This window comes from Periplaneta americana, chromosome 12, assembly GCF_040183065.1.
Source record: "Periplaneta americana isolate PAMFEO1 chromosome 12, P.americana_PAMFEO1_priV1, whole genome shotgun sequence".
NCBI classification, from domain to species: domain Eukaryota; kingdom Metazoa; phylum Arthropoda; class Insecta; order Blattodea; family Blattidae; genus Periplaneta; species Periplaneta americana.
This window is the reverse complement of record NC_091128.1, coordinates 150772699-150789374: the sequence shown is the minus strand read 5'-3', so window position 1 is coordinate 150789374 and position 16676 is coordinate 150772699. Positions and strand designations below refer to the sequence as shown.

At 35.0% G+C, this 16676-nt stretch overlaps 2 protein-coding genes and 2 non-coding genes across 7 annotated transcripts in view; 1 reads left to right on the top strand and 3 right to left on the bottom strand.

Moving 5' to 3' along the window:
• Window positions 1-16676, top strand: part of Amacr (Alpha-methylacyl-CoA racemase) — a 38318-nt gene that overhangs the window by 10937 nt on the left and 10705 nt on the right. For all 3 annotated transcript variants that reach the window (XR_011335337.1, XM_069842281.1, XM_069842282.1), the window contains exons 2-5: window positions 9766-9901; window positions 14579-14717; window positions 14824-14967; window positions 16332-16575. Coding sequence is in view for 2 of the 3 variants with exons in the window: in XM_069842281.1 (XP_069698382.1) it covers window positions 9794-9901; window positions 14579-14717; window positions 14824-14967; window positions 16332-16575 (635 nt within the window). In the remaining variant the exon portion in view is untranslated. The remainder of the gene's footprint in view (window positions 1-9765; window positions 9902-14578; window positions 14718-14823; window positions 14968-16331; window positions 16576-16676) is intronic.
• The window catches only part of JMJD4 (jumonji domain containing 4), a 35315-nt gene continuing 29217 nt past the window's right edge, over window positions 10579-16676 (bottom strand). Inside the window, exon 6 of one of the 2 annotated variants that reach the window (XM_069842279.1) lies at window positions 10579-11928. In XM_069842279.1, coding sequence (XP_069698380.1) covers window positions 11780-11928 — 149 coding nt within the window. In that variant the 3' untranslated portion in view covers window positions 10579-11779. Of the gene's footprint in view, window positions 11929-13326; window positions 13560-16676 lie in introns of those variants that run through there. The other variant, XM_069842280.1, reaches the window with a different exon arrangement.
• On the bottom strand, window positions 10640-10712 carry TRNAM-CAU (transfer RNA methionine (anticodon CAU)). Its single transcript has one exon. It is a non-coding gene; the product is annotated as a tRNA-Met (tRNA).
• TRNAY-GUA (transfer RNA tyrosine (anticodon GUA)) lies at window positions 11342-11413 on the bottom strand. Its single transcript has one exon. It is a non-coding gene; the product is annotated as a tRNA-Tyr (tRNA).

Here is a 16676-nt window from a genome sequence, read left to right as displayed (position 1 = left end):
TCACAAAATATCATTGCTTCTCTGTACCGAATGGCAAACGCCTGCTATGGGATCTACATTCTGGACTGCTGCTGTCACTGTCTTGTCTCGGTAGCTCATATAGTAGCGTGTCGGTTCTACTATATAACCGAAACGTCTCGTGTTCGATCCCGGGTAAAACTTTTTTTTATTGAGGTGTAATTAATTTCTTCACAGTTCCTCGACTGTCTAATTTGTCGAAAAATATGGAATAATTTATGCCCAAATTCTGGGTCTTACAAGTGGGCTGAACCTCGTCAAAAAAAATCTTACTTGGAAGTTAAAAGTATTCTTCCTGAAACAATAATCATAAGAAACAAAACGAGACCTGTTAACTTAAAATCTTGTCCACATGCCATCAGCTTCTATTACAGCTCTAAGTCAATCCGGCATGGATGTCACAAGATTGTGCAATAGGTTCTGATCCTCGGCGAGATCTTCCCAAGTGTCAATAACTTGATTCCACAATTCGTCTCGATTTCGAGGGCGTCGGTGGGCATAGGTGGCTACTCTGTAGTGACATAAACATAGATTATCTCTCGGAACTTTTCCGTAAAAGTAAATTAAATTCACTCCTTGAAACTGACAACCTTAGTTGTAGCGTAATTTTCCTACCAGCATACAAGCTGAAGTAGCACAGCCATTGATAAAAGTTTTGTACATAGAATTAGACTGAATTTCTATTCGACAGAATCTATAATCAATGGCTTTTCTGAACATGATAAACAAATCCTAAGTGTTTCCAATGTCACTGAGCAATTTCAAGTATCTAGTGATTATTTACATTTATGTCTACAATATGAATCTTGGAAAAACGTATATGATACTGGTACTACTGGTATTAAGGGTAAATGTATTGTATCTTTCACTTAATTTCAGAATCACTTCAGTGGATGTTCTCCACTGAATGTTGTGAAAAAAATTCAAAAGTAAAAAAATGTAGATAATGCAGGGACTTAAAAATCTAATGTATTAAAAAGAAGAATCTCTATGTAATGAGCTGAAATGTAATGATCCTTATGTTCTTAAATACTACAAGAAGTACAGTGTAATTTATAAAAAATAATGAAAGAGGGAAATAGAATACATTTGAATAGAAAAGTACAAAATTCAGATAATGCAATTAAAGCTATTCGGAATATTATTAAAGTTAAACTTGTAGATATTCTAAGAAAGAAAATATTTTTTCCATTAAAACAAGTGATTATAAAGTAGAAGATTCCAAATCTATTGCAAATTCTTTTAACGTCTTATAGTATATGGTACAGAAATATTATTGACAACTTAAACATTAAAGATTTTGCAAAAGACACTGCAATTGGTTACTTAACAGTTGCATTTAATAATTAGTATTAATATATGTAATTAGTCAATAATTGCAACATTGCTTTTTCATTCAATCATAACATGAATAAAATTGAATGCACATTAAATTAAACACTATTGGAAACACGTAGATAAAATAGTTAAAATCAACTGAAGGGGTGAGAGTGAAATAATCCAAAGCCACACTTTTAACAAAAAGTGTTTTGTGCGAGTGCATTTCTTACACATATGGGAAAGCTACTAATAAAATATTGTAATAATTACTCAGCAAATGACATAGCCTAAGGACTCTAAACCTTTGTAAAAGTTTTGTCTGTGTGGCTTAGGAATATTTTTAAATTTCATTTTAATTGTTAGTTTTTAATATATATGCATTTACATTGTATATGTGTGTGTATGTAAATGCATTCACTAGATTAACGTTTATAATATTATAACTTGTAATTTTGTATTGTCTGTGATCAGTTTTAATTTCAGGACTTTGTAAAACTCTATTTTAACGTTACTTAACTATTTCAACATTATTTAGACAAAAAAAAAAATCGTTGACGTAGACTAAGAATCAAACTCGCTCTCTTCTACACAACAGGCAGAAGTCTTAGTGTCTGAGCTATTGAAACGACACGAAAGCTCTCCTTTCTGTGCGGAGTGTCGATCTAGTCATGAAGGTCCATTGTCGATTTTACTACACGATTTACGTATATATTTATATTTTATTTACGTAATATTATCATATTTTTTGCAGTATTTGAAGTGAATTTCGGAACGATGGTCCAAATAGCCTGCATTTAAGTAACTCAATATTCGTTATCTTGTGTATCAGTGCTCTGGTCTCCGATCATGCGCAGTGTCTTACATCTGAGACTTGGGAATATTCAATCGTCTCATCCTTTTCCAGGGAAACTGTACATTAATTCTTTTGACTTTCGGTTAGCTTTCTTAAGAATACACATAAAGAAATGTAGTGCTTTCCAAGCTATCCTTGTAATATTAGTGACTTATTTCAACCAGTTTGTTACTAAAATATATACAGTACCTAAGTGTTTACTTGTGGCACTGGTGATCCATTTAATTGGTATGTGAGACGAATTTAATTTTGTGTTTTACAGAAGGATACATATTGATTTACTTTTGCTCACATTGATTTTAATTTTATTTGTTGTAGTCCAGTTTTCAATAACGTCAAGCTAGTTTTGCAAGGTAGTGATATAAGATTTATCACTAATTTTTTCTATATATCATACAGTCATCCACGAATAACCTTGCCTGAGAAGTGGCATTTCTATTCAAATCCTACAATAATTTTCAGTAAATATTTTTCACCGAGAAGCTATTATACATTTAATTTTACTTCTGAGACCAGTGAAATATATGCCAATTTTATTAGAAAGGTGCATGTATAATTATCCAATAGCATGATGTTATCTGCAACAAAAACTAAAGGGCAAGAAAGAAAAGAAGAAAACATTAATGCTGTGGTTCTTAGAGTTCCATTAGAGTTACACATTCATTGTCCACTGAAAGTTGTATTTCTCTATTGAAGTGTAAAAGAGAAACTCTCATAAATTATGTCAGAAACAAAGAAAGGCCCCACCCAAATATGTGGGATAATTAATTTAAAGTTATTACCGGGACTTGAAAAAAGCAATCATATGTAATGGGTGGGAAAAAAAAATACTTTTTAATCGCGCTTCTATAGTTTGACAATGCTGACTATTCAGAGTTTTGCCTGACAGGTGAGCTACCATAAATTCCTTGAAGTCCTAGTTATTACTGAAGCCAAATGTGTGTCTCTTGTCAAGAGTCCATTTTATTTATACTTGTTAAGACATCATTCATAGACTAGTTACCGCTTTCAGTTTTGATACTAAATACAATGAAATTAATCTATTATTATTCGTCCTATTTATACATTTATATTGAATGATTCGGTCTACCTTCATAACACATCTCATCAACAATACTCGATAAAGAGTTGAATTAGCTTCCATGCTGCGTTGTATTTATTTTGTCATGTTCCTATAGCAGGAATATTAAATAGGAATTCCTTAAAACAGATTTATATTCACTCCTATGCCTTTATATAGAATACCAGTACATATACTGTATTTCTTAAGATTTGGTTACTTTATAAACAGTATGTTAGTGCAAGAACTCTTTTTTTCATATTTAATAATTCTGGCATGTGTCAATAAATATGCTTGAGACCTCTGTCTCTCTGAATTACGCTTTACTAACTGGAAAAATATTCCAAATTTATATTTTAAAAAAGTATTAAAATATCCTCACAATTTAGAGCATAACAATTCCCGAAATAATCATCCTACATTAAATTATTAAGATAAAAATGATTCAATCTATCGCTTGTAAAAATACCTTTATGGTCCTAATAAATTAAGAAATAATTTACATCCAACTGATTTATTTTAAAATGGCCTGCAGTTATTATTTTGAATTTTATTGTACCTTAATAAATTGAGTTAAGGTACAATACAATTTCATCAAGTTTCAAACAAAGTAATTCCATCTTTCCAACAGGGGGACAATAAATACTTAAAGTAATGCTAAACTCGAAAAACTTATTGATGCAACTTAATTTTATATTCTATACTACTGGCACCAAAAAAAAAAGTGTCCTATTGTTCATAGTGATTCAAGATGAATAGTTTCTTGGTGTTTGTCCATTCCACTTTTTTTTATTGTCCTTCCCATTTCTATTTCTCTCATTTTTAGTAGGTACTTCACATGTAGTATATGTTTTACTTTAATACATATAATGACCATGAAGATATTTGGATATGTCTTACAAAATTCTTGCTGAAGACCACTGTGGTAACATTCTGCCGCATCTGTAGTTTGTACATTTTGAAATTTTCGTGCTTCAGCTCAGAATTCAGGCGGGGGGAGGGGAGGTTGATGTGCCAATGTAGTTTTCCAGAATATAATAATATTCAAAACATTCTCTAATAGGAGGGGCCTCTGATATTAGTTCTGCAAAAAATCTGATACTGGTACTTCTGTTGCTGGTAAATAAGAAAGAACGAAATATAAACATTTTTAACCACTTTCGAATTTCAGGTGCTTTGTGTCTCAGCTGCTGGTTTGACGTACGGTTTGTTTCCTTTAATTTTCCAGAGCAAAAACTGTCCTAAGCGAAATTTACACTCTGTAATTTTAACACTGGGAACATTTATTTTGGTAGCATTGTGTGATGCTATTTCATAATATAACAAGAGCTTTGAAATGATTAACTGCTAACTACTACCTGGGTGAAAGTAGCACTGAAGCAGTTCCTGTGATTTCTGAAGTGAAAACTGTTCAATTTATAAGGATTTTTTTTGTGGAGATGCAGTTGATTGTATATGCAAGGTGTAAAAGTGCCTAAACTAACTGACCCCAATGCTGTCATGAAGGCCACACGAGGCCATATATCGTATGGAACCTACAATTTTTTTTAATTAATCGTATGGAACCTACAATTTATTTTAATTAATCATATGGGGAAATGAAAATTTTGTCTGTAAGGAGCCATACGGCATATGGGTGCCTAAGTTTTGTACATGGAGATCTATACAGATCTTAGATCATCTCTTGCTGTTCCTACTGTACCTACCGGTATTTTGTTTGATGTTCATAAACAAAAAATTATCCACCTTTTCAGCACTGGAATCCAGAATTATATAAAATAATGGTTGAAAAACGAGAAGTGCTGCAAATATACACTCCAGGATTCATCGAGACAAGTGTGCATCAATGGTGGTGCTACATGGTGTATTCTTTAAATCAAACTTGTACAATTAAATTGTAAAGCAAAACAATTTTACTTCTTCTTTAATATTAAAAAAAAAATAATTAAATGACAATTGGAGAGATAGAGAGAGGAGAGTAAAATATATTTCAAGGGAGAAAACAAGGGGTGGGGTGCACGGCCAAGAAAAAAATTACCATGACAGCACTGACCAAACCTAACCTGTTACAGACTCATGTATGCAAGGTGAACAAGCTGAGTATGAAGGAAACTACCTCAGCGCTAATCAAGATTTTCTGGTATAACTCCCTGCACAGTTGATTTGAATAATTTATAGGGAAAAATTGTTCCGGGGCCGGGCATCGAACTCGGGACCTTTGGTTTAACGTACCAACGCTCTACCAACTGAGCTACCCGGGAACTCTACCCGGTACCGATATATTTCAAGGGAGAAAACAAGGGGTGGGGTGCATGGCATAGTGCAGCGCTAGTTTAACTCTTATAGATGAACTATATATATATATATATATATGTGTGTGTATAAAGAACTTCAAGTGTCAATATTGTCTCAAAGGTTTCTGTGTAACAAACTTCATTTAGAAATGTCCATCTGCGATTATGTTAACTGCAGAAGAAGGAAGAAATATTGTCGTAATATGAAGTTACTCAAATTTTCAATCAAGGACAAGGAAAGGCTACAAAAATTATTTTTGATTTCACCCTTATAAATTGAACGATTTTCACTTCAGAAATCACCGTAACTACCTCAGCACTAGTTTATGTAATTTAAGGACCAGTATAAATGAAATTTGATTAAAGTGAGAAAGAAATTCGTAAGGGAGGCGATCAGGAGGGATTGAGGTTGTCTACTAATTCGTTACAAACAACTATTATGGACTATTTCATTTGACTAACGATGATTTGTAGAGAGCAAAATACCTACAGTAGGGTAAATAATCTAAATCAGTACGTTTATGAGAACGGATATAAAAGTGCCAGGAAAATAACAGAATTACCGTATATTGCAATTAACTCTGCATTGGCAGAGAAACCGCATAGGGTATCGTAAATCTGCTGAAAATTAGAAAATTGTGTAAAAAAATGCATTCAGAGCGAATTTTCCAGCCTGATATCATCTCGCCCACGTTATGGACATAATTCAATACCGAAGACTGATATGAAACGAATACTAGAACAATTTGTTAACCAAAGACGATGTTCAGTAGTTATTTAACAACATACAGAGCAAATAAAAAAACAAACGCATGTTCTAGCAAAAAAGTTCAGATGAAAAGAAAATGATTTGTACGACCGCTTACTCGTAAAAAGAACACTGCCAGCTGTGTAGCCTACATGAAGCAATATGTCAGGCCTATGTTATGAACACGTTGAATTTAATGTGGACGAGAAACGTACAGTTATTATTTATCTGCTTCCATATCGCATCATATAATACACCTGTAAAATGAAAACATGTAGGCCTAGCAAAGAGGAAACATGTTTGGGGGGGGGGGCGGAGGGAGTTGTAATTCTTCCCCTATCGGATAAATTTCAGAAGACGAATACCTGCTTTTCCTTCATATTAAAAAATTGTAATCTTGTGCACACAAAATAAATAAGTGCCTTTTCGTGAGCATCATGATGTACATTCAACAAACGCAGACAAATCTGCTCTTTGTAGTATTTTGTGTTAATTGTTGCTAGTGAGGTATTGTATATTGAAAATTAAAAACAATTAGATATCGTACATCAAATGATGACAGATTATATATTGAACGCAAACAACATTATATCAGTCATGTACCAAAATGTCATCTATGTGTGTTGATAAATTTGGGTAAAACAAGCTTCTGTATGCTACAATTTAGCGACACATCAAAGTAACATAACCTCACATTACAATGAGAAAGATATTTGGAGGTGGCATGACGTAAAAAAGTCATCCCACAGTCGTATTACTCTATGTACTTTTCAGGTACTCTGCCATCTAGTGTTGGTTATTGCAAGCTCATTTCTCGACACTAGCGACGCATAGCGTCCGTTATTTTCCAGTTGCGTCTAAATTTAATATAAGCTTGGTCAATCTGTTTTATATATGATCTAGGCTAATACCTACTCACTTCATTTGCGTGATTCGGGTTCCACATACTGGGGATAGATGGCAGGACTGTGACCCATTTTCAAGTTGCACACCACTTCAACGGGCCACGTTACGCATGATGTGTATCTGTGAAGAATTATGTTGTGTACTAGAGTGAAATGTATGTGTAAGTGTAATGGAGGAAGTGAGTTAGAATGATGGTGAGGAAGGGAGAAGGGGAACCTGGTGCTGGCACGTAGTGTACTTCTGTGGAATAACACCAAAGGGACTGCCAACTTAATGTCTCCATCCAACAGACGAATCACTATCATGAAAAATGAACTAAACATTCAAAAATGGTTATTTCAAATCAGCGATCAGTTGCTGCAATGAACATGCTAGTGACGCATCTCACAATATCCTCTCCCTTGTCTTCTGCATTTGAGATTGGTGAACATACCCTATTTATTAGTACCTGTTATGAAAGAAGCGAAAATGTGTTTTATTACTTTTGCACACAAGTTATTTTTATTTCGCGACCCTTTTTTATGGCACCACAACCTCCAATTTGAGAAATGCTGCACTAAATGTTCTCCTTTCAGTCTCCATAAGCTTGTAACACAATTCAGTTCGCAAAAGAAACAATGAATTTAAGTTCCTTAATGCAGTACAATATGTATACAGTGTCTCTGTATTTCAAACATTATCAATGACAACGTTTGAGGATTTATTCCATTAGCTCCTAGTGATCTATTAAAGGGCAATGATGTTTTTGTTTCAAAGATCTTTGTATAGTCTTTTGCATTATAGTAGTGGCTGCTATCCATTTTGCTATTTTATTTGTTACAGTTACTACAGGTTTCTCATTTATAAATGACTTTTATGAAGGTAGGCAACTAAGCAGTCATGTGCCATTAATCTGAAGGTTTCAGTTGCTTCCTTTTTGAGTCTGTTTTTTTACTTCTCCCAGCTCTTCGTCGATTGAAGGCCTACATGCATTCAATGGATTTCCGGTCATTTTCGAAGCAACTGTACCACAGATTTTATCTGATATTTACTCACTGAATTGTCCCCAAAAGCTCTCTTAATCATCCGAATAGTTTATTCACATGAATGTTATAGTTGATCGATTTTCTGATCTACTCACCAAGTCATTGTGAATGCTATGATCTCACAAATTACACTAAATGACTTTTCACTGCTGACTGAGTAGCTCCACAAAAGAGTGACTGTAGTCAGGGGCGGCTTTTGGGGCAGTGCCACTGTGCCATGGCACCACCAATGAAAGAAACAAAAAATAATATCCTGAAAAGGATTTGTAGTTGTTTATTTCTACACATTTTATTCATATGTCATCTGAACGAGCGCGCGCACAGATCGGGATGCACTCTTGCAGCGTTTCTCCGAATGTTGGAGCCAGTTCGGCGTGGCACTGCCTGCGTCCATATAACACTGTACAAAAGGCTACTGATTCTAGTTTATATGCGTTTCTTATGGTAGACTTTCAGCCGAATTCAATTTGACTCAGTAGTTAACATTCCGCCCACTAGAGCGCAGTAATGCAGAAATTTCGCTAGATGGCAGAGTTTTTGGAGATGTTAGCAGGCTTTCTGGAAAATACAAGTTAAAGTTCCGCGCCAAATCTTAATGTAATGTTACCAATTCAAAACTAATGCACACAACTTGGATTTGAATGTGTACATTATTGTCCATTTAACTATATTGAATGCAGGGATAGTCAGCCATGGTTCTTTTTAGAAAGATAAATATATATATTTTTTTCATATTATGTAACACTATTTGTTAATTTTGTGTAATATTTGTTTTATTTTGCGGCAACTAAATATCGCTATATTGTTGCTGGTATTGATGCTTTTGTTAACAATACATGAGATCTATGCAGGACATGAACATGTGTTATTTAGGCTGCTGCCTTGGATTCATCGGCCTGTTTAAATAAAGTGCAAACGTGTTCATTTATTATCTATATCATTTTTATTCTCGTGTTTTTTTTTTTGCCAGTAAGTTTACTGTTTATAAAAGTCATTTGTATTTGACTTTACAATACTGAGAAAGTTTTACATTATCTGTATATTGTGTAAATTTCGTTATTAGTTTCGGAAATGTTATTGTAACTGTTACTAGGTGCATTATTAACTGCACACCCGGTAAAATAACTGGTTTAATTAATGTGTTTTATTTAACATAATGTAAACGTGAGCTGTGATTATCACCTTTCACTAGAGTGATTTGCGTGCAACCTTATTTTTTTACTTTATATATATATATATATATATTTCCATTTTTGGCACCACCACCAGAATGCCTCACCGGCCGCCACTGACTGTAGTTCATGTATGCGCCCCACGCTCCCCTCTGGTTGCAAGGTTATATCGAGGCCATGAGACTGGTTTTCGATATATTCAGAATGACTAGATACTTCTATATCCACGAGTTGTGACATTGCAATAATACAGACATAAGAAATAGACACACGTACCGAACTGAAGACAGAGAGAGGAGGAGGATGATAGTAGACTCATTTTCTTCCCTATAACTTGACTACACAGTCAATTAATTAATTATATTACAGATTCTGATGCCACATCATTGTTGAAATAATGCCTCTGAAAGGTATACGTGTTATTGAAATGGGAGGTCTAGCACCTGCTCCATTCTGTGGTATGGTGCTGGGAGATTTCGGTGCAAATGTCATCAGAGTAGACAGAGTAAGTTTAAATATGCATAGGAAAGACTTTACTTTCACACAATTGAAAAATGCACTATCGCAATGGACTTGACATTTCAAGTGTGGTGGCTTATTCCACTGCGATCATATGCAGCATTGTGAATATTAGGGGCGCACTTGCAAACAAGATTCTTTGTCAAGTTCACCCTTAATATCCGCAGCCTCATATGCCTGTGGTATTAGCAATAACATTATATAATAAATCACGATTCTATCAGATATAAATATTTTATGTTTTAACAGAGTGAATTTGTTTTAGTAGTATTTTATTCTAATGTTAATAGAATATGGTATATATTTTCTCTAAATGTTCTTATATCCATCACATCTTCATTTAATTTGTTATTGACTGTCATTTCATCTGTCACAGACTGATTACAAATTTTTTTTACATAAATTTAAGAATATATTTTTATTGAACGTATTATTTATTAATGACAGAATAATTTCTTAGTTTTTATTTTTGTTAAGAATATATTTTTTATGTTTGTACAATTTGTTGGTACATTTAAGAATCTGACATTTAAAACCTTTTATCAAATTAGATGGTCATTTCCAGCATGAATAAGTTCCGAGTCTGTTGAATTTTTTTTTCAAAATTTACCTGTTTATTTTCTACCTTTTATGTGTAAGCTGAAGAAGCTGTCTACTAACTTTGCTCGATTTTGCATTTGACAGTTAAAATTATTTTTAATTAATATTTGAGGAGAAAAATTCGCTCCAGCACCGGGGATCGAACCCGGGTACTTGGTTCTATGTACCAAGCGCTCTGACCACTGAGCTATGCCGAATTCAATTCACAGCACCGGACCGAATCCTCCTCCTTCAATGTTTCCCGGAGCGAATTTTTCTCCTCAAATATTAATTGTCAATATCACAGATATTATTCTGTAGGACAAATTAATAAAATAAATCTATAAAATTATTTTGTATGTGTAGTTGGCTAGAGGATTATATTTTTCATCTCCATTTTTTTCCTTATTTAATGCAGTGACTATTCCAGTGCTTGTCTTGCTTTTATTTAAGGTATGTATTAACGTTCTGGAGGAAAATCTACATTTTTTAACCAACCTTTTTAAGATATTTATCAGACAACATATGAAAGTAGACTAACATAACCATATATCAGAAACTTCAATTTCACTTTTTGATTCCTTAAAAAAAATGATTAATTAAAAATTATTCTATTTCTTCAAAATGCCATATATTTTCTAAAAATGACTCAATTTTGAAATTTCTTTCACTGAGTTACTGCTGTTTATGCGTACAATGCTCTGTACTAGGATTTTGCAGCTAACATTATTACAAAGAAAATGTTAGTCATAAAAACGCCATTTCAAATGTTAATACATACCTTAATAGGTTTGAAGGAAGGGATGAAAGAGTACGATGAAAGAGTAATGGAACGGAGAAAAATTCTCTCCGGCGCCGGGATTTGAACCCGGGTTTTCAGCTCTACATGCTGATGCTTTATCCACTAAGCCACACCGGATACCCACTCCGGCGTCGGACAGAATCGTCTCAGATTAAGTTCCAATTCTTGGGTTCCCTCTAGTGGCCAAATAATAAAAAATAATATATTGAAGGAAGGGAATTGAGAAACTCATTTTCTTTCACTGTTGAAAAGTATATATTAAAATATCATATTATGTAATATAATTTATGCCATTGTTATCGACAATACTGTCAAACCCAGAATTATAGACATTACTGAATACTGAACAGTATTGTACAACATACAAAACAGTGTAACGGAGCAAAATTTGCTGTGTGTTTAATGTGTTTTTACTATTATTATTCTCATGAATGAAGTGAAAATGCAGAACTCCAACCAGAAACTAGTTACACAAATAAGAGATCAACTAAGGAAATGGTGTGAAGAGCAACAGATGCATAATAGGAAAGATGTCAAAGTTTCTTCAGCAGTGTTTGGAGCTGTATTAGCTTCAGATGCTGAGCCAGGACCTTCTGAAGCAAACCTCAACTTATCTTCTGCTGTATCTGTGTCTAAGAACAGGCAAAGTAAAAAAAAACTAGTTCAAGTACCAACAAAGATCAAACACACCAAAGCTAGCAAGTTGCGGATAATAAAGGCAAAACCTTTGCTTGAAGCACATGGGTTGATTACATTGTCAAATACTGCAAAAAAAGAGCATAATATTAGTAATTTACCAAGAAAAGGTATTCCTGAACCTCAACAAAAAGAACCTAGTCTGTTAAGAGGTCAATAATACGTAAAAATCTGTTGCTGCCGGCAGACAAATTAGTGGAGCCAACAGCAATTACTTGGTCAGATCACTAAGTGCTGCAGCTTTTACCAGAGAGTCAACTAATGAGAGGTTTGGGACAGCGCTTTTGAGAAGGACTCATTCAGTTTATGATGAAGGTCAGAATGGTATACAGCTCAAAAATAAAGAAATGACAATGATGAGGCAAGAGACGGAATTTTCCCACTACCACTTACACCAAGAAATGATCAAACTCCTCGGAGAGCAAGAAGTGGAATATTGGAAGTGTTCTGGAAAAAAAGGATTACTGTTTCAATTATACACACTCCTATGCTGATGAAATGAAGGAAAAATTATCTAATTGGTTGCTGAAGAGAGACAAGTCATTAGGGAATTCCATCATTTATATTGCTTCGGTATTCATTCCTCAAACCTGAAAGGTAATACCGAGAAGAAGAAAGTTAAATGTAAGCAAAATATTCACAACCAAAAGTCATCAGTGAACAACATCTCAGAAAATGAAACATCCTTTTCATCAGTGAATAAAACATTTTGTCTGGAAGAATCTTCTGCAGGAGAAGACGAGGAAAATGCACAAAACAGCAACAGCAGCATCAGGAACAGCTCAGATCTTATCCAGGATGTCATGGCAGACCTACCGAATGTCATTCAAATTGGATACCTGTGGGAGCAGTGTGAAGAGTGACTGATGATGATATGCAGGACCACTCCTCAAATAAACGAGCAGCTCATTTACTGGGAGTGTCTGGCTGGAATAAAAGAAGCTTGAGAGGATTTAAAATCTGCTGCTGATTGCTTGGAAAGCAAAGTACGAGGAGCTTCGCCTATGCAAGTTGGTGAATCCCTTGAAAATCTCATAGAAGAATTCAACTTGCTGAATCTCAACTTCTACTCAGAGAATGAGTTATTGGGTTATTTTACGACGCTGTATCAACATCTAGGTTATTTAGCGTCTGAATGATATGAAGGTGATAATGCCGGTGAAATGAGTCCGGGGTCCAGCACCGAAAGTTACCCAGCATTTGCTCGTATTGGGTTGAGGGAAAACCCCGGAAAAAACCTCAACCAGGTAACTTTCCCCAACCGGGATTCGAACCCGGGCCACCTGGTTTCGCAGCCAGATGCGCTGACCGTTACTCCACAGGTGTGGACTCAGAGAATGATGTTACATGCTCCAAAACTCCACGCAAACAAGTGCTTGATGCTCGGAATGTTTTCAAATCATCTGTAATAAAGTTCACTTTGCAGCAGAAAGCTCTTAAAAGCTGGGGTACAAATCTAGGAGTGGAGGCTGCAGCATTGCATTATGTTGTCACTCCAGTGCGTCGTAATACAAGATCCTTGAAGTGATGCGAACAATTACAGATCTGTCAGTCTCACATCAGTTATCTGCAAAATAATAGAACATCTAATAATACAATATATTTGCAACATTTTAGAAAATAAATAAAATTGTACATCTGCAATGGATACCTTCTCACTGCGGTATTGCCGGGAATGAAGCAGCAGACTTTCTGGCAAAGAAAGGAACAACTATCCCTCTTTCATATTCTAACATGCTGCCATTCCATAGAGCATCTACAAATATAAGAAGTCGAGTGAGACAATGTTTCCATAAGAGTTTGGAGGAACAAATTAAAGACGAACATGGAAGGACGCACTAAACTCCACTCTCCCCGAATGGCCCAGAAGAGAAGCTGTTGCGACGTTCCGCACCACAGTAGGTCATGACTATCTGGCTAATCACCTCCACCGCCTGGGTGTACTATCCAGCCCCCACTGCATGCTCTGTGGATGTTCCGACACCATGGACTCAAACCACATTAAGACTTGTCCAGCACTTTCATCTGTCAGCTTTGTGGATAGGTACTGGGAGGCCAGAGAAAGAATGCAGCAGTGCTGACATCCTCTCCTTCATAGTTTCACTTAACATTGTTCACTTTATTTCGTTTTCTTTCATTTTAGTTTTTATCACCATTGTATGGCCAATGACTCTAGTCAAGTGCCACTGCATTGAATAAAAAAAAAACATTTCAGAAAATAACGAATGGCTGAACAAAAATCAACACGGCTTCAGACAATGATACTCTTGCGAAAATCAGATCACATCTTTAATACAAGATTTATTCAATGAAGTTGATAGGGGGAAGATAGATGGAGTTGTGATCGATTTTGCTAAAGCTTTCTTGATTTCTCCAAACTTTCAAATGCAGATTTCGTTAATATATAATAATTCTTTAACATTCCAAGTTGCTATTATAAATATCGAGTTATTGTTCTTCATAATAAGAGGATCTATCCAACTTATTTCTTTGAGCCATGCCAGTATTTGAAATATCCCCTAAATAGGTTGTAGGCCCAGAGTAGTCCAGTGGTACTGATACAATAATAAGTGATATTATAACTAGGTTGATGGAGGATCACCCCCGGATTGTTTATCCAATGGAAAAAAGTCACTGGCTCTTAATGTGAAGCATCCGAAAGGTGTGACTATACTGCGCAGACTATGCAAGAACTCAGATGTGTTAATAGAACCATACAGAAAGGGTATGTCTTTAAGATTAACTTGTTTGTTGTATTTCAGAAGTGTTCTAAGTAGGCTATTTCAAATATACGTATATACATCATTATTATTATTATTAATTTTTTTCAGGAGTAATGGAGAAATTGGGACTCGGGCCAAAAGTTTTACTAGAGGATAATCCCAAATTAATATATGCTAGATTAACAGGATTTGGCCAGCATGGAAAATACTCAAATATGGCTGGTCATGATATAAATTATGTAGCTACTTCTGGTAAGAATTTATATGATCATAATTGAAGAGTCCACTGCAAGAATGATGGATGTCATTTGGAATACATTTTTCAGGAGAAGCAATTGAAAGTTTGAAATGCTTAGCGCTCAAAGCTTAACTGTGATTTTCCGATCATTACTGAAGAATGACTATCAGTGTTAATGCCATGTAACTCTCTATGTACATTCTATATGTCTTAAGCTATGCACTGAGAGTCTTGGTTCATTTTCGACAAGAAAGTGACATCCGTCATTCTTGCAGTGGACTCTTCAATTGTTCACGTAAATATCAGCATTTAAAACTTGTGATTACAATGTTATTTCAGATTATATTTCAATGACCTAAGAACGTGAGAAATCCGAATGTGTTGTATGTCTATGATTTAGCAGAATTCAGAATACTGCAGAAATAAATTTAATTACATTTTAAAATCTGGGTTAATATACAGTAAGTTGCATGAAAAATAACAGAAAAGAATTATAACTTATTTGTAAAATAATGTGTGAGAAACAGAGAGACAAAGACTAGTAGAAAGCATTTATGTTTAGGTAAAGTATAGACTTACTTACTGGCGTTTAAGGAACCCAAAGGTTCACTGCCGCTCTCACATAAGCCCATCATCGGTCCCTATCCTGAGCAAGATCAATCCAGTCTGTATCATATCCCACATCCCTTAAATCCATTTTAATATTATCTTCCCATCTACGTCTCTGCCTCCCCAAAGGTCTTTTTCCCTCCGGCCTCCCAACTAACACTCTATATGCATTTCTGGATTCGCCCATACGTGCTACATGTACTGCCCATCTCAAACGTCTGGATTTAATGTTCCTAATTATGTCAGATGAAGAATACAATGCGTGCAGTTCTGCGTTGTGTAACTTTCTCCATTCTCCTGTATTCAAAATTAAATGTTAAGAATTTAAGCGAAGATTTCTTAGGAATTCTGGGCATTGCTGTTTAACCGTTTTTTTTTTTTTTTTTTTTACGGTTTCTTGTAGAGTTTTGTTAACTTCTTCATGCAGACATATACAGTAAAGCATCTTCAGAACAAACCGTGCAATAATGAAAAATCCAGTTTTCACTGCACATTTTTACAGTATAGTATTCTAAGATACATTTACCTGGAGAAAGTAAGTCCAAGTTCAGAATACGTTTCTGCAAAGAAATAGTTTAATTTAATAGTGTTTACATGAATAAATATTGTTAATGCATCCTGTTATACAGTAGTAGGAAGGAAATTTGTACTGGTATTGTATGATCTGAAACTAAATAAGGCGTGACATTCCAGTTGGAAATGGTACATGTACACAAAGAAGGCAAACAAGAATATTAAAGACAGTGTCTTTTTTTCTCTTTTCATTTAGGATTGCTGTCTCTATTTGGACGCAGAGGTGAAAAACCAACTGTACCACTCAACATAGTAGCTGATTTTGGAGGCGGGGGTATGCTCTGTGCCTTTGGTATTGTGTTAGCATTAATGGAAAGATCCAAATCAGGTCTTGGACAAGTTGTGGATAACAACATGGTTGAAGGAGCAGCGTATCTTGGGAGTTGGCTGTATCGTTCACAAATGGAACCTTACTGGGGAAATCCAAGAGGAGAGAATATGTAAGTAGCAAGGTTTATCACAGAAAGCATCCGTCATTATGACTTCACATGAAGTACAGGGAGAACACTGTGAAAAGTAGATTTCATCAGTCTGATACAGA